The sequence below is a fragment of the Oncorhynchus clarkii genome, chromosome 13 (genome assembly GCF_045791955.1).
Source record: "Oncorhynchus clarkii lewisi isolate Uvic-CL-2024 chromosome 13, UVic_Ocla_1.0, whole genome shotgun sequence".
Taxonomy (NCBI): domain Eukaryota; kingdom Metazoa; phylum Chordata; class Actinopteri; order Salmoniformes; family Salmonidae; genus Oncorhynchus; species Oncorhynchus clarkii.
The window spans coordinates 3899923-3918944 of NC_092159.1; the positions used below are offsets into that span (position 1 = coordinate 3899923).

General features: G+C 41.4%; 1 protein-coding gene across 2 annotated transcripts in view; it reads left to right on the plus strand.

The window, feature by feature from the left end:
* Positions 1-19022, plus strand: part of LOC139424281 (zinc finger protein 721-like) — a 291616-nt gene extending 272594 nt beyond the window's left edge. The window contains exons 1-4 of one of the 2 annotated variants that reach the window (XM_071175976.1): positions 13098-13616; positions 14078-14175; positions 14350-14527; positions 17956-19022. In XM_071175976.1, coding sequence (XP_071032077.1) covers positions 13313-13616; positions 14078-14175; positions 14350-14527; positions 17956-19022 — 1647 coding nt within the window. In that variant the 5' untranslated portion in view covers positions 13098-13312. Of the gene's footprint in view, positions 1-13097; positions 13617-14077; positions 14176-14349; positions 14528-17955 lie in introns of those variants that run through there. The other variant, XM_071175971.1, reaches the window with a different exon arrangement.

Below are 19022 nucleotides of genomic sequence, written 5' to 3' on the forward strand. Positions count from 1 at the left end.
TACCTCCGTACTTCCATGTGTGTGTATAGGTTACCTTCAAATGAGTTCCGATGATCAACATAGAGAACACACTTTCACAACCCTACAACATCCCCAACAAACACCTTCACAACCCTCCCAAACCTCTCTACAACATCCTGACATCTGAAGATATCAGTGGTCACTCTTCATCAAGAGCAGGTATGATGAATCTCTCATCTCAGACATTACAACTAATGTGCTGTGAGATTAAATGCTGTAATGTTGGAGGAAATCAATTGTAACTGTTCATGCAATGGACAAATCTTTCTCTCTCTAGATTACCCTCCATTAGACTCTCCTGGTGCAGGACAGAGTCAGAGTGCTGGTAATTTTCATGTCTACTGATTTCAATGGTCTCAGAAGTGATGCGTAGCACCAGATTTAGCCAACAGCTCATTTACATCTGTCCAAGGGAAGATTTGAGGCCATCTAGATGTGTCTCTCTGAGGCCCACCGGAAGTGATGCAACATTTGAGGTTTTGTAGAGAGCTGCTGCTGACACCATGTCCTCTGTTGCTATGGTTACTCTGATCACTTTCTTACTCAGTCTCTCCTTTATTATGTATCTTCTGTCTGTCAGCTGACAGACCCTACCAACCAACTGACAGACCCTACCAACCAACTGACAGACCCTACCAACCAACTGACAGACCCTACCAACCAACTGACAGACCCTACCAACCAACTGACAGACCCTACCAACCAACTAACAGACCCTACCAACCAGCTGACAGACCCTACCAACCAACTGACAGACCCTACCAACCAGCTGACAGACCCTACCAACCAGCTGACAGACCCTACCAACCAGCTGACAGACCCTACCAACCAACTGACAGACCCTACCAACCAGCTGACAGACCCTACCAACCAACTGACAGACCCTACCAACCAACTGACAGACCCTACCAACCAACTGACAGACCCTACCAACCAACTGACAGATCAAACAACTGACCACCCTTTCAACCTACCGCACCTTATTAAAAACCTCTTCGGGCTACTTTGTGCAATTTCCACCTGAAGCCATACCCTAATCTAACAGCCTGTAGCTCAGGCCCAGAAGCATGGATATGCATATTCTTGGTACCATTTGAAAGAAAACACTCTGAAGTTTGTGTAAATGTGAATTGAATGCAGGAGAATATAACACCATAGATCTGGTAGAAGAAAATACAAGGAAATAAACATACGTTTTCTTGTTTTATTGTTGCTGCATCATCTTTCAACTGAAACAAGAACATCCAAACACACAGATAGGATGCTGGGGGTGGTTTGAATGGAGAACATAAGATGGCAACAGTATTTGAAAAAAGTTTCAGAAAGATATCTTCAGGAATGAGTGAGCTACATGACATTGAGTATATAGTCACCTAGGTGTCCCACACAAGTTGCCCAAATGTACCCAAGTGGCCGAATTGGTACAGTGATACATTTTGAAGTAAATTACTATATACAAAACACTTGAATGCCATTCTAACATACCACCCCCCCCCCCCCCCCCAAAAAAAAATATGAACATTTGAAAAAAATTTAAAATAACAAGGGTAACTATTTACGCACATTCAATGTATAATGTACAATATTGTGAAGACCCTCAGTCCTCTACACAATATTGTTCTTCTGATGCCATGCCCAATAGCAGTCTCTTTCTGCTGTAAAGCAGAGGGTTACTGAACAGCTGGTGCAGGTGATGGGGCATTTCCTGTGACACAGAACACAACGACGTCTCCCTACTGTGCCCTTTTTGCCCCGAGGCACATTCATGTCTGCAGAGATGAATCTGGGCAGGTGAACACTACTAGTTGGAGCAGAGGGGACAGACGTAGAGGGGACAGAAGGTGCTACAGTGGACTTGCTGTAGCTAGCAAGCTCCTGGATGAGCAGCTCTCTGAAGGCTAGCTGTGAGATGGGGGGATGTCCACAGCTCTTAGCCATTTCCTTCTGGAGGATGAAGGCATTCACCACAGCAATGTCAATGAAATGATAGAAAAATGTCTTGTACCATTTCATTGTCTTGTGGAGAACATTGTAGTATCCTATCAGCGCATCTGACAGGTCCACACCTCCCATGCTCTTGTTGTAGTCCTTGATGGCTGCAGGAATGGGGACATTTTTGGTGGTCCATGCCCCTGTAGCGTCCTTCACACGCCTGACGACGTGATCACCACTGAAGGACTTGTGGATAGTGGAGCACATCGCCACCTCTCTGGTGTCCATCCACTTCACAAACAGCAGGCCATCTTCACGGATCCATCTCATGGTACCCCGCTCAGCCCGCTTAGGCATGTCGTTCACCTTTGTTTTCGGGAAACCCACTCTGTTGGTCCGAATGGTGCCACAAGCCCACACATCCCGCTTCCTCAGGTCTGTGAACAGGGTACGGCTTGTGTAGAAGTTATCCACAAACAGTTTGTAGCCCTTCCCTAGCAGCTGAAAATCTAATAACTGCATAACGGAGTCATAGCTTAGTCTCTTACCGGTCGCATTCTTACCCTCATAGACAAAAAAATTGCACGTGTATGCACACGCAGAATCGGCCAAAACAAACAGTTTGTAACCCCATTTAGTCGGTTTGTTACGCATGTAGTGTTTTAGGCCATTTCTGGCCTTTGAGGCTACCATCCTCTCATCTATGGAAAGGTTCTGGTTGGGCTGAAAATAGGTTTTGCAGGCCTCAATGATGCTGGTGTAGAGAGGTTTAATTTTGCACAGCCTATCAAACCTCGCTGTGCCTCTCATCTTCTCATTGTCCTCATCAACTTCTGGGTCACTGATATGAAGCGCCCCTGAGATTGTCAGAAACCTTTTGCATGATATGACAGTGGATGGGAAAGGCAGTTGATAGAGGGGAGCAGTTTTCCAGTAGTCTTTCAGGGTTTTTAGCTTCACAACACCCATGTACATGACCATTGACATGAAACAAAAAAAATCTGACCTGGAAATGGGCTTCCATCCCTCTTTCTTGCCTGCCTGCTTCTTAGCACCGTACTTATTTGTGTTCGACACCAGGGAATCAACAACTGCCGAGGTGAAAAACAGCTGAAAAAGTTGCATGGGGCTGTACTTAGAGGTCATGTCCAGCTGAGGTCCTGATGGCCTCTTCGGTCTGAATACTGGAGGTGTAGGCAACACATCCTCCTCCAGCACAGAGTGCCAACGACCCTCCTCCTCTCTGATTGCAGGTTTAGCTCTTCCCCATCTCCACTTCTTTGTCACAGACTTCCCACCTGGCAGGGCGGGGGTAGGTGTGGAGCCGGAGACAGCAGGGGTCCAGCTAGATGATCCAGCTCCTGTCGGGGATGGGCACCTTGGCAGTGGGGGCTCCCAATCAGAATCGGAGGGACTGTGAAATAAAGACACAGAAACACAGATTATATTAGAGTAGGGAACGTAAATCACTCAGGTGAGGTTCTGTTCCGTTCCATGTTTAGATTTAGTTTAAAATACATATCATATTTACAGACACACACCCAAAGGGAAAGCCATGTGGCACCTCAACAAACATTCCTGAATATATATATATACACACATGTCAAATATTTCAAACAACGGCATGTCAATCCAATCGAGATCCTCACCATACAGAAACACGTCCTCAAAATGACTGTCCAAACTTGACACACAATCCGATAGATCTTCTTGAACTTCCGTGTCACTTTCTCTTTCAATCTCGTCAATAATATCATGTAGATCTGTATACCTGGACTTTGCCTTTGCTTTCCCAGATTTACTTGCCATAATTCCTTCAATAAAATAGCGAATAAAATGATCTTGACTCAATACTGCTTCGCGCAAAGAAAATGTCTCCTTCTGGTGGAAATTCCAATGGCGAATGGCTGCGTTACGCTCGACTTTCATTCAAGAGCTGGTCTTCCCGGATATAAACAATAGATAATTCCATTTACCTCAGCCCATTGGCTGTCTACCAAGCGAGATTTCAAGAGGATCAGTGGTGATTATTTCTGCCCACAGTCATTCAAAGAAGCACTGGTGATATCATTGGCCACAATGAGGTCATTGTTTGCTGTGTTCAAATCAGTACGCTTGTAAAAAGAACCATCAAGTATGGTTGTGTTACTAACAAACAGAGCATTTCAATGAAACCAACCATGACTAGATAAACGCCAATGCTGTGACTAATTGCATCGAATGTATCGTTGAATGTTGAAGGATACGGAATTCATGACACAAGCCTTTTACAAAATGGATTTAATTGAACAAAACCATTTATTGTGAAGATTGGACCTTTTGTATTGCCAAAAGAAGAAGATCTTCAAAGGTAATTGATTATTTTAGTGTTATTTCTGGCTTTTTGTGGCGCTAATGCTTGGTTGGAAAATGCTAGTAATACTTGTGTGTGTGGCGCGCTGTCGTCAGATTATCGTAAGATTGCTTTCGCCGAAAGCATTTTAAAAATCTGACACTGTGGTTGGATTAAGAGGAAGTAAAGATTTTAGATGTTAGATACATGTATTTACAAGAACGTTTAATATTACGAATTGTGCATTTGGTATCTTTGCACTATGCTATTTCACCAGATGTTAGCCTATGCGGGACGCTAACGTCCCACATAGCCTAAAGAGGTTAACCTCTTAACTTCTTCGATATAGGGGGTGCTCTTATAATTTTTGGATGAAAAACGCACCCCAGAGCTCTTCCAGATCTACCAGCCACACAGACTGAGGCCACAGAAAATGCACAAAAAGAGGGTGAAGGAGAGAGAATGCTCACAGAGCCAAAAGCGCACCCAGAAAGGGATGTGAAGCCACCAGTGGCTGAAAGACTATGTTACGTGGAGAAAACATACTGCTGGGGAACATACCCAGCAAAAAGAGACTGTACCTAAGTTAATGTTCATACTGTGTGATTGAATGCTTTCATACGGTTTCAGGATGGGAATTAGCATGTTAGAGAATAATACTGGTTTCCAAATTGCATTTCAGTTATGCTTCAGTGGTTATGCATGTTGAGTTCTTGTTCATGGGAGAGGGGAAGATGTAGTAGGATGTCCCTTGGGGGTATCCGTACCTATGTAGGACATGCGAGGGTTAGGTTAATAAACAGGCTGGAGCTAGAACCTCGTTGTCGCGCATCCTTATTTTAGATCATACTACAGTTTGACATGTTTCTACAAACTTTTATTGTACTTTTAAAAAACCTTGTCTGGACTTTGTGCCCGCACCTTGTGCATTCGGATTACTGGACTAAACGTGCGAACAAAAAGGAGGTTTTTGGTCATAAAGAGGGACATTATCGAACAAAACAAACATTTATTGTTTAACATGGAGACCTGGGAGTGACACCAGATGATCAGAGGTAAGTGATTAATTTTAATCGCTATTTCTGACTTTTGTGACACCTCTCCTTGGTTGGAAAATGGCTGTATGGTTCTGTGGCTAAGGGCTGACCTAACAATTATTTGGTGTGCTTTCGCCGTAAAGCCTATTTGAAACAGGACAATATGGCTGGATTTACAACAAGTTTATCTTTAAAATGGTTTATAATACTTGTATGTTTGAGGAATTTTAATTATGGGATTTCTGTTGTTTTTAATCTGGCGCCCTGCAATTTCACTGGCTGTTGTCGAGGTGGGACGCCCTTGTACCAGAGAGGTTAACAAAAAATTTGTGGAGTGGTTGAAAAACGAGTTTTAAGGACTCCAAACTAAGTGTATGTAAACTTTGACTGTGTGTGTGTGTGTGTGTGTGTGTGTGTGTGTGTGTGTGTGTGTGTGTGTGTGTGTGTATGTATATATAAATAAATATGCAACCATTTAAACAACTGCATTAGCATGAGAAGTAAAAACTTGTTTTACTTACTGATCAAAAAGTGGATCTTCTCCTTCCAAAAACATTTCTTCCACGCTGGAATCAAAACTCTGGTCACTCACAGAGTCCTCATCCATTCCTTCTGTGTCACTCTCCTGGTCAATTTCTGCAATAATATCATCAAAATGATTATACTTGGACTGAGATTTAGCTTTTCCACTCTTAGTAACCATGTTTAACTTTTTCAGACTTGAGAAGTCTGTAGAAGAGAACGTACTGCTGTGAAACGTAAACTACCGTGCATCTGGTTTCCTTTCACCAGAGAATGAACTCTGTTGTGCACAGCTCTAGCATGATGGCTGTTTGTCCTACAAACGGCGTTCACATACTGCTGGAAATCCCAGCTCATTGGCTATCTAGCTAGGTTTCAAAACGATAGGTGGTCATTGGTCCAAGACCCTTCATGGGCTAATTCAGGTCTTGTATAGCCAATACGTAATGTAGAATCATGAAATATGTTTGGTTGCCTTCTAGAGTGTCTGAGGATTGCACAGAAACCGAACTTGACCGTGTTAAGCTATGTTTGATTGCTAACAAAATTTGATTTCAAAAAATTGTTTTGTTGCAAGTTGAAAGAGTCGGAATTCATGCAGAATGCTGTTTACAACACGGATCGTGTTAGGATATACATGTCCTTTTGTCAATTAAAATAACATTACATTTATCATAAATACAGTGTAGACATTGCTAATGTTGTAGCGGAAAATGGCTGATTATCTACATAGAGGCCCATTATGATCTATACAGAGGCCCATTATTATCTATACAGAGGCCCATTATTATCTATACAGAGGCCCATTATTATTTACACAGAGGCCCATTATTATCTACAGAGGCCCATTATTATCTACAGAGGCCCATTATTATCTACATAGAGGTCCATTATTATCAACCATCAGTCCTGTGTTCCAATGGCACGTTGTGTTAGCTAATCCAAGTTTTATCATTTTAAAATGCGAATCGAACATTAGAAAACGCTTTTGGAATTATGTTAGCACAGCTGAAAACTGTTGTTCTGATTAAAGAAGCAATAAAACTGGCCTCCTGTAGACTAGTTGAGTATCTGGAGCATAAGCATTTGTGGCTTTGATTGTCGATGTTATTTTAATGGACCAAAAAAATGATTTTCTTTCAAAAACAAGGACATTTCTAAGTGACCCCAAACTTTTCAACGGTAGTGTATATATAGAAATACATGTTTAAAATTTGCACCAATTGATTGGTGAAAAGAACAGGTGGCTAAAGTCAAACAAGATTTTAATTAGTCGGGGACAGCCCCACTGGTAAAAGATACTAGTCCATCTTCATGTCAACTAACAGAACTCTGCTGGTTGTCCTGGTAACAGATACCAGTGGGAAGATCTATTATTTTTGTTCAAACTAAACTACAGCACTTACTTTGATGAGTCAAATCTGATCCTTTCTTCTCTTCTCCTCCTCTCACAGTTCCACTCAGCCCCGTTGTTTTCCTGCAGTCCACCAGCAGCACAGACAACCTCTTCCTACCCAGCAGTAAGGTGCTACCGGAAGAGGTACGAAACGGGGACTCCGGGAGGGAGGAGGGGCTAGCGTTGTCCTGGTAACCATAAAGAGGGGACACAGACGCATATCATTATGGATGCTGATGTCACTGTTGAAAAAGTGCTTTACAGAAGCCCAGACCAGACCCTGAGAGCAAGCTGTATGCTAGACAAAACCAAGCTGTACCATCTGGTGTTCTGATCTGGAGAGACTCTTCTCTACTTTGTCAGCATCAGGATGTTGTTGAGGCTCCCCAGAGGATCCACAATAGTCATGTCTGTCTCCTGTGTGAATGAGAACATCAAAAAGATGGTAAACTTATCAACATCTATTGCAATCACAGAGTCTTACAGGAGGAATGAATACATATCTAAAAGGGGACTAAATTAGCCACTTTAATTGTGTTTTTTATATTGTTTGTGATCAGTGGTGTAAAGTACTTAAGTAAAAATACTTTAAAGTACTATTTAAGTAGCTTTCCGGGGAATCTGTACTTTATTTTTGACTAATTGTACTATTACTTCACTACATACATAAAGAAAATGTACTTTTTACTCCATACATTTCCCTGACACCCAAAAGTACTCATTACATTTCAAAGGCTTAGCAGGACAGGAAAACGGTCCAATTCACTCACTAATCAAGAGAACATCCCTGGTAATCATTACTGGCTCTGATCTGGCGGACTCACTAAACACACGTTTCAATTGTAGATTGTCAGAGAGTTGGAGTGTGTCCCTGGCTATCCGTCAATAAAATAAAAACAAACAAGAAAATGGCACCATCTGGTTTGCTTAATATAAGGAATTTGAAATAATTTATATACTTTTGATACTTCAGTATATTTTAACTTTTACTCAAGTAGTATTTTACTGGGTGACTCACTTTTACTTGGCTACTTTTCCCACCACTGTGATGCAAATGTAAAAGGGCCGTTCCACAAAATGGGGGCATTTTGCGTCCACTTGATATTTTAAGTAGAAATGCACTGTATATTATATTTTAAAACCCGGCTATACTAGAATAAGTGCACTTTAATATAGACCACATAGAGAATTCAATAAATCCATTTTTGAAGTTCCAAAAATATATGTACCGATGGCAGATTGCCCCTTAATAAACAATTCCTACAGTACTGAACAACATATTCAAGTGTAGAACTTCAGGATAATGCCCCTTTAAAAACAACTGCATAGTTTGTGCCCGTTTTTAAGACAGTACTCACTGGTGGTAATCGGATCTTCAGTCTCATTTTTCACTCCCAAAACGTCTTCCTCTTTTATTGAGATATCCTCCTCTTTTACTCCAAAAGGGTCTTCCTCCTCTTTCAATTTTACGGCATCTTCCTCCTTTTTGATTCTGAAAGCTTCTACCTCTTTTTCCACTTTGACAACCTCGTTCCCATATTCCTCTTTCACTGTAATATCATCCTCTTGTTTCAATGTGATAGCCTCCTTATTCATTCTTCAAGCTTCTTTGCCTCCTTTCACCAGTTTCTTTCTCCGTCTAGATTAGTGAGTTTATGCTCCGGGAGATTAGCCTAGTGCAGTATCAATGTAACACATTTGCTAATTTAACAAGCAAATTACGTTTAAATGAACCAGTAGATATGTAAACAGAATTATGTTGAAAACACTAAGAGTAATATACACAAGATTGGTCTAAAGAGCTCCAATGTTTCGGTTTTTAGGTTTGCTAGCAAGGCACAGCGTGGTTAAATCAGAAGCCTTTTGTCGCTGTTGAAGAAGCCTCATGTCCCGTCCACTAGATTATACGTCACGTAAGAAGCATCACCTGAAAAATTCATATCGCCATCTGCTGACTGGAGTGGGTAACGCAGACTGGAAAATATGAATTCAATGTTCAGTCTGGCAAGCAATGTCATAAGAAGTCATTTAAAAATAACCAGATGTTATGTTCTTACTTCTTACAGCCAATACTTTCCTCCAGGATTGGCCTGCCTATTAGGCAGGATTAGGTATGTATATAGACTCTCTTTTTTTCCTACTGTTTTATTGACTTGTTAATTGTTTACTCCATGTGTAACTCTGTGTTGTCTGTTCACACTGCTATGCTTTATCTTGGCCAGGTCTCAGTTGTAAATGAGAACTTGTTCTCAACTAGCCTACCTGGTTAAATAAAGGTGAATTTAAAAAAATAAAAAATTAAGGGTGACAGATAGAATAGTGTGGCATACTCTGAGCTAAATTGACAAAGGCTCATCGCGAACAACACATAACACTTCCTATGGTGGCATATGGGCTATTTAGGCAAGTGTTGGTGTCTCCCATCTTCACAGAGGAACTCTATATCTCTGTCAGAGTGACAATCAGGTTCTTGGTAACCTCCCAGACCAAGGCCTTTCTCCCCTGATTGCGCAGTTTGGCCACGCGGCCAGCTCTAGGAAGAGCCTTGGTGCTTCCAAACTTTTCCTTTTAAGAACGATGGTAGCCACTGTGTTCTTTGGGAACTTCAATGCGGCATTTTTTTGTTGTTGTCTCCCTTCCCCATATCTGTGCCGGCGCTCTACGGACAATTCCTTCCACTTCATGGCTTGGTTTTTGCTCTGACTTGCGCTGTAAACTATGGGACCTTATATAGACAGGTGTGTGCCTTTCCAAATCATGTCCAATCAACTGAATTTACCACAGGTGGACTCCAATGAAGTTCTAGAAACATCTCAAGGATGATCAATGGAATCAAGATGCACCTGAGCTCAATTTCGATTCTCATAGCAAAGGGTCTGAATACTTATGTAAATAAGTTATTTCTGTTTAAAAATACATATACATTTGTAATACTTTCTAAAGGCACTGTATGTATAAACATATATTTTCCTTTGTTTTCCACTAACCCTATCACCCCTTCCCTAATTGGAGGAAACGAATGCACAACAACTTTCAGGCTTCTATGTCCAGCTTATACGTACCATGTACATTTTACAGACAATGTGTTATACAATAGTTATATTTAGTTTGTTTTTAATCCTATCCTCAGTTACCCTAAACCTCTCCCATCTATCTCTGAAGACCATCCAGTCCTATCCTTCAGTTACCCTAAACCTCTCCCATCTATCTCTGAAGACCATCCAGTCCTATCCTTCGTTACCCTAAACCTCTCCCATATATCTCTGAAGACCATCCAGTCCTATCCTTCAGTTACCCTAAACCTCTCCCATCTATCTCTGAAGACCACCCAGTCCTATCCTTCAGTTACCCTAAACCTCTCCCATCTATCTCTGAAGACCATCCAGTCCCATCCTTCAGTTACCCTAAACCTCTCCCATCTATCTCTGAAGACCACCCAGTCCTATCCTTCAGTTACCCTAAACCTCTCCCATCTATCTCTGAAGACCATCCAGTCCTATCCTTCAGTTACCCTAAACCTCTCCCATCTATCTCTGAAGACCATCCAGTCCTATCCTTCAGTTACCCTAAACCTCTCCCATCTATCTCTGAAGACCATCCAGTCCTATCCTTCAGTTACCATAAACCTCTCCCATCTATCTCTGAAGACCATCCAGTCCTATCCTCCAGTTACCCTAAACCTCTCCCATCTATCTCTGAAGACAACCCCGTTTGATTTCTATTTGCCATATATTTTTAACTGTGCTGTTTCACAAAAGTTATTGACCTTTATATTCTCATAGTTGCTAGTAAATTAAAAATAAACATGTTTGCTTAAAGTATTATTATATTATTGTTCAATTGACTATGACTTTTCAAATCCCCCAGTAGTGCTGTCTGCAGAGTTAGCTCCAGGTAAATGTTGCCATTCCTTCACCTGCGACCAAAAACAAGCTACATATGGACAGTACCAAAACAAATTATCTAAAATGATCAAATGATTCTGTCTCTTCGTAGCTAGATCTGCAGAGGTTCATAATTTTCTTTAACCAATTTTGGTCTTTAATTATTATTAATTTTTTTCACCTTTATTTAACAAGGTAGGCAAGTTCTCATTTACAATTGCGACCTGTCCAAGATAAAGCAAAGCAGTTCCACACATACAACAACACAGAGTTACACATGGAGTAAAACAAACATACAGTCAATAATACAGGAGAAGAATAAGTCTATATACAATGTGAGCAAATGAGGTGAGATAAGGAAGGTAAAGGCAAAAAAGGCCATGGTGGCGAAGTAAATACAATATAGCAAGTAAACCATTGGAATGGTAGATTTGCAGTGGAATAATGTGCAAAGTAGAAATAGAAATAATGGGGGTTTTATTATTATTTTTTTTTTATCAATTAGTAACCAGAATGTTCTGTCTTTTCTGGTGGATTAAACTGAAATTGCAACCAACTTCCTATGGCTTGTATTGTAGTACAGCCCGACAGGATGCTTTCATTGTGCATCTGTAAAACTGTGTGAGGGTTTTAGGTGCCTCCTGATGTTGAAGAGGCTCTGTTGCACCTTCTTCACCACAGTGTGTTCTTGGGGTCATTTAATTGTGCATCTGTAAAACTGTGTGAGGGTTTTAGGTGCCTCCTGATGTTGAAGAGGCTCTGTTGCACCTTCTTCACCACAGTGTGTTCTTGGGGTCCTTTAATGCTGCAGAAGTGTTTTGGTACCCTTCCCAAGATTTGTGCCTCAACGTAATCCTGTCTCGAAGTTCTACGGACAATTCCTTCGACCTCATGGCTTGGTTTTTGCTCTGACAGTCTCATAGCAAGGGGTCTGAATAATTACTGTTATGTAAATAAGGTATTTCTGTTTTTTATCTTTTAATAAATTAGCTACATTTTCTAAAAAACTGTTTTTGCTTTCTCAGAATTGGGCATTGTGTAGATTGCTGAAGGAGAACCAGTTTGGAATATGTAATTATTATTCTTATTTTTTTTTAAATAAGGCTGTAATTTAACAAAATGTGGAGAAAGTCAAGGGGTCTGAATACTTTACGAATGCACTGTACAAACATCACATTGAATATTCACCTCACTTTTGAAAAGCTCCATGAGGAAGAAAGGCTTCCTAGATTATCTTTTAGATGTTCTGTCTTCAGGATGTTCTGGGTTGATGGCTGTTTGAGAGGGAGGGGCAGTTGAGTGAGCTGGGGCCTTTTATTGCCCTGCCTCTGGGAGCCTGACAGCTTGTGACATGATGAGAGAGTGGAAGAGGGTCTACCTGTAAGATATTCAGGTAGGCGAATTTAACAATGACTTGCAGGCAGTTGGTTTAAAATAACTATGGCAAAAAATGAATACAGATTATACCACCACCCAAAAGGGCACTTCAGAGACTGGAAGGGCAAAGGGGCATGTGCTCTACAAAGGTAGAGCCCTGTCTGTCCACGTCCTATCTGTCCTTAAACAAGTGGGCACTGCTTCATGTGGCAACAGCAACACTCACCTAAATAGCCCATATGTCACTGGGTGAGTTTTCATTATTTTTGGGCAGCATTATATGAGGTGTTATTATCTGTTGTTAGCGATGAGCTTTGGTCAATTTAGCTTGGAATATGCTGCCATTGTCAATCTGTCACCTAATCCTACCTAATGAGCAGGCCAAACCTGGAGGAAAGTATTGGCTGTAAGAAGGAAGAGAAGACATAACATCTGTTTCTTTTTAAATTACTTCTTATGACATTGCTTGCCAGAATAAACATTAATTAATATTTTTCCAAACTGCGCTACCCACTCCAGATGGCGATATGAGTTTTTGAGGTGATGCTTCTTGTGTGACGTATAATCTAGTGGACGGAACTGGAGGCTTCTTCAACAGCGACAAAAGGCTTTCTGATTCAACCAACGTGGTGGTTTGCTAGCGAACATTAAACCGAAACATTGAAGCGTTTAAGAAAAATCTTGTGTATATTATTCTTAGTGTTCTAAGCACAATTCTATTTACATATCTACTCGTTCATTGAAACTTAGATTGCTTGTTAAATTAGCTAATGTGGTAAATTGAGACTGCACTAGGCTAATCGCCCGAAACATGAGCTCACTAATCTCGATGGAGAAAGAAGCTTTCAGGATGAAAAGGGAGGAAGAGGAGGCTATCACATTGAAAGAAGAAGAGGATGATATTACAGTGAAAGAGGAATATGGAAAAGAGGTTGTCAGAGTGGAAGAGGAGGAGGTAGAAGCTTTCAGAATCAAAAAGGAGGAAGATACCGTAATATTGAAAGAAGAGGAAGAAACTTTTGGAGTAAAAGAGGAAGAGGCTATCTCAATTAAAGAGGAGGAGGAAGACATTTTGGGAGTGAAAAGGGACGAGGCTGAAGATTCGATTAAGACCAGTGAGTACTGACTTAAAAACGGGCACCAAATATGCATTTCTTGAACTAATGTTGGGTTTGAAAGAGGCATTCTACTGAAGTTCTACACTTTAATATGTTGTTCAGTACTCAATACATTGTTAAAGGTGCTATCCGTCATTGGTACATATATTTAGACTTTTATATTAGATTTATTGAAATATCCATGTAGTCCACATTAAAGTGCACTTCATAAAACAGGCCTTTCAGAATTCAACATTGGTGCATGATTTCTACTTAAATTATCAAAGGGACGCAAAAGGCACCCATTTCGTGGAACGACCCTTTTACATTTGCAACACAAACAGTATTTGAGGAAATCACGATGAAAGTGGCCATTATAGGCACTTTTTTTTAATACATATTCATGCCTCTTGTAAGACTCTGTGATTGCAGTAGATGGTCATAAGTTCATCATCTGTTTGATGTTCTCGTTCATACAGGAGAGAGACATGACTTTCGTGGATCCTCTGGGGAGCCTCAACAACATCCTGATGCTGACGAGGCAGAGAAGAGTCTCTCCAGATCAGAACACCAGATGGTACAGCTTGGTCTGGTCTAGCATACAGCTTGGTCTGGTCTAGCATACAGCTTGCTCTGGTCTAGCATACAGCTTCCTCTATCTGGGTCTGGGTTTCTGTAAGGCACTTTATGACAACAGTGACATCAGCATCCATAATGATATGTGTCTGTGTCCCCTCTTTATGGTTACCAGGACAACGCTAGCCCTTCCTCTCTCCCGGAGTCCCCGTGTCGTGCCTCTCCCAGTATTGGCTTACTGTTGGGTAGGAAGAGGTTGTCTGTGCTGCTGGTGGACTGCAGGAAAACAACGGGGCTGAGTGGAACTGTGAGAGGAGGAGAAGAGAAGAAAGGATCAGATTTGACTCATCAAAGTAAGTAGTTTAGTATGAACAAATACAATAGATCTGCCCACTAATACCTGTTAGTTGACATGAAGATAGACTGGTGGATATGGATGTTATGAATATCATAACACTGAAAAAGGATTCTGCCAATGAAAAGAGAGAAACCAATAGACCATATAAAACCTTGATGAAAGTTAGCTTCAGAGAAAAAATGTCAAGATGATCTATTTAACTAATACTGGAGGAAAGCTGTCATCAGGCTGCCCACTCAAGAGAAAGCTTCAAACTGTAACCAGTGCCTGCAACCTGGTTCAGGTTATCAGTCAACCTACCAGGGTAGGGTAGTCACAAACAGTAGAGGAATGAAATCATCAACATGTTTTGATCATATCTTTACTAATGCTGCAGAAATGGGTTTTAAAGCAGCATCCAGATCCAGCAGATGTAGTGATCACAATATAGTAGCCATGTCTAGGAAAACCACAGTTCCAAAGGCTGGGACTAATATTGTGTATAAGAGGTCATACATTTTTTTGTAGTGATTCCTATGTTGTTGATGTAAATAATATTTGTTGGTCCGTGGTGTGTAATGAGGAGCAACCAGACACTGCCCATGACACATTTGAAACTGCTTATCCCAGTTACTAATAAGCATGCACCCATTAAGAAAATGACTGTAAAAACGGTTAAATCCACATGGATTGATGAGGAATTACAAAATGGTATGATGAAGAGGGAGGCAAAAGAGATGGCATATAGGTCTGGCTGTATAACTGATTGGCAAACCTATTGCAAATTGAGACATCATTTGACTAAACTGAATAAAAAGAAGAAAGTACACAATGAAACAAAGATAAATGACATGAAGAATGATTGTAAAAATCTTTGGAGCATCTTCAAGGAAATTTTGGGCAAAAAAAATCTACAATGACAAGTCACCGGTGTCTGACAACGTGGATGGAAAATTGAGGATAATAGCGGCCGATATTTCCATTCCTATTTGCCTTGTCTTTAATTTAAGCCTACTAGAAAGTGTGTGCCCTCAGGCCTGGAGGGAAGCTAAAGTCATTCCACTACCCAAGAATTGTAAAGCTCCCTTTACTGGTTTAAATAGCCAACCAATCAGTGCGGCTTTTGACATTATCGATCGTAGTCTGCTGCTGAAAAAACGTATGGCCTTACACCCCCTGCTATATTGTGGATATATAATTCCAAAAAAAGCTAACCTTTATTTAACTAGGCAAGTCCGTTAAGAACAAATTATTATTTTCAATGACGACCTAGGGCTGCCTTGTTCAGGGGCAGAACGACAGAGTTTTACCTTGTCAACTCGGGGATAAGATCCAGCAACATTTCGGTTACTGGCCTCCCGCTCTAACCACTACCACCTGCCGCCCCAGAGCTACCTGTCTAACAGAACACAGTGTTCTTTAATGGAAGCCTGTACAACACAATCAAGGTAGAATCAATAATTCCCCAGGGCAGCTGTTTAGCACCTGCTTTTTTCAATCTTTACCAACAACATGCCAATGACATTTGAGTAAAGCCAGTGTGTCTGTATGCGGATGACTCAACACTGTACACGTCAGCTACCACGGAAACTGAAATGACAGCAACACTTACAATGAGCTGCAGTGAGTTTCAGAATGGGTGTCAAGGAATAAGTTAGTCCTAAATATTTCAGATTACCTTAAATTACATGGCCTACTATGCATTATGGAGTCTTAAAGGAGGCCTGTACCATCTAATGATGAAACATTATGTAGTCTTAAAGGAGGACTGTAGCATCTAATGATGAAACATTATGGAGTCTTAAAGGAGGACTGTAGCATCTAATGATGAACATTATGGAGTCTTAAAGGAGGACTGTAGCATCTAATGATGAAACACTATGGAGTCTTAAAGGAGGACTGTAGCATCTAATGATGAAACATTATGGAGTCTTAAAGGAGGACTGTAGCATCTAATGATGAAACATTATGGAGTCTTAAAGGAGGACTGTAGCATCTAATGATGAAACATTATGGAGTCTTAAAGGAGGCCTGTAGCATCTAATGATGAAACATTATGGAGTCTTAAAGGAGGACTGTACCATCTAATGATGAAACATTATGGAGTCTTAAAGGAGGACTGTAACATCTAATGATGAAACATTATGGAGTCTTAAAGGAGGACTGTAACATCTAATGATGAAACATTATGGAGTCTTAACATTCTGCTGAAAAGGCAGAGCGCGAAATACAAAAATATTTTTTAGAGATATGTAACTTTCATACATTCACAAGAAGACTTTTGGTGTCAAGAAGGGCCGCAAAGAAGCCACTTCTCTCCAGGAAAAACATCAGGGACAGACTGATATTCTGTAAAAGTTACAGGGATTGGACTGCTGAGGACTTGGGGTAAAGTCATTTTCTCTGATGAATCCCCTTTCCGAATGTTTAGGGCATCCGGAAAAAAGCTTGTCCGGAGAAGACAACCATCAGTCCTGTGTCATGCCAACAGTAAAGCATCCTGAGACCATTCATGTGTGGGGTTGCTTCTCAGCCAAGGGTGTCGGCTCACTCACCATGTTGCCTAAGAACACAGCCATGAATAAAGAATGGTACCAACACATCCTCCGAGAGCAACTTCTCCCAACCATCCAGGAACAGTTCGGTGACGAACAATGCCTTTTCCAGCATGATGGAGCACCTTGCCATAAGGCAAAAGTGATAACTAAGTGGCTCGTCAATATTTTGGGTCCATGGCCAGGAAACTCCCCAGACCTTAATCCCATTGAGAACTTGTGGTCAATCATCAAGAGGCGGGTGGACAAACAAAAGCCCACAAATTCTGACAAAATCCAAGCATTGATTATGCAAGAATGGGCTGCCATCAGTCAGGATGTGGCCCAGAATGTTATGAAGAGGATTGCAATGGGCTTGAAAAAGAAGGGTCAACACTGCAAATATTGACACCTCATCAACTTCATGTCATTGTAAATAAAAGCCTTTGACACTTATGAAATGCTTGTAATTATACTTCATCATTCCATAGTAACATCTGACTAAAATATCTAAAGACACTGAAGCAGCAAACTCTGTGGAAAGTAATATCTTTCATTCTCAAAACTTTTGGCCACGACTGTAGGTCGCATTCTGTATCATACAGCTATGAAAGTTATATATTTAGAACTACCTGCTCGATTGGAATCCAGTGACGTCTGTGTCTTGAGTGTCCGAGAACTGTTTATTTATTTGTGTTCTGACGAAAACAGAATGAATAAATAAGTAGTGTAAACATTGTCAGTAATTACCAGGAAACTCTACAACATTTGTTTTAAAATCACACTGATTTTGTTAAAACTGGCCTTAGGTTATTGAGGGATCTGATTAGGATTTACCCTCGTAGCAAGGCTGTTTTATCATGTGGAGGTTTCATTCAGGTCTCTATTTTAAAAACACTGTCTTTGGCAGGAGAAAGACCAGATTCAGAGGAACCAGAGCCAGGGACGTCCAAACCAGCAAGAAGACACCAGTGCTCTTACTGTGGAAAGTGTTTTAAGCGGTTAGGGAACCTGAAACGGCACGGGCTAGTACACACAGGGGAGAAGCCATACCACTGCTCCCAGTGTGGAAAGTGTTTCAGCCGGTCAGGGCATCTGAAAAAACATGAAAGAATACACACAGGGGAGAAGCTTTTCTACTGCTCCCAGTGTGGCAAGCGTTTCAGCCAGTCAAGGGATCTGAAAAAACATGATAGAATACACACAGGGGAGAAGCCTTTCTACTGCTCCCAGTGTGGCAAGCGTTTCAGCCAGTCAGGGCATCTGAAAAACCATGAGAGAAGACACACAGGAGAGAAGCCTTACCACTGCTCCCAGTGTGGCAAGTGTTTCACCCAGTCAGGGGATCTGAAAAAACATGAAAGAATACACACAGGGGAGAAGCCTTTCTACTGCTCCCAGTGTGGCAAGCGTTTCAGCCAGTCAAGGGATCTGAAAAACCATGAGAGAAGACACACAGGGGAGAAGCCTTTCTACTGCTCCCAGTGTGGCAAGCGTTTCAGCCAGTCAGGGGATCTGAAAAACCATGAGAGAAGACACACAGGGGAGAAGCCTTACCACTGCTCCCAGTGTGGCAAGTGTTTCACCCAGTCAGGGGATCTGAAAAAACATGAAAGAATACACACAGGGGATAAGCCTTACCACTGCTCCCAGTGTGGCAAGTGTTTCAGCCAGTCAGGGGATCTGAAAAAACATGATAGAATACACACAGGGGAGAAGCCTTACCACTGCTCCCACTGCGGAAAGGGTTTTAACCGGTTAGGGACCCTGAAACAGCATGAGAGAAGACACACAGGGGAGAAGCCTTACCACTGCTCCCAGTGTGGCAAGTGTTTCACCCAGTCAGGGGATCTGAAAAGACATGAAAGAATACACACAGGGGAGAAGCCTTACCACTGCTCCCAGTGTGGCAAGTGTTTTAACCGGTCAGGGAGCCTGAAAGAACATGAGAGAATACACGCTGGAGAGAAGCCTTAA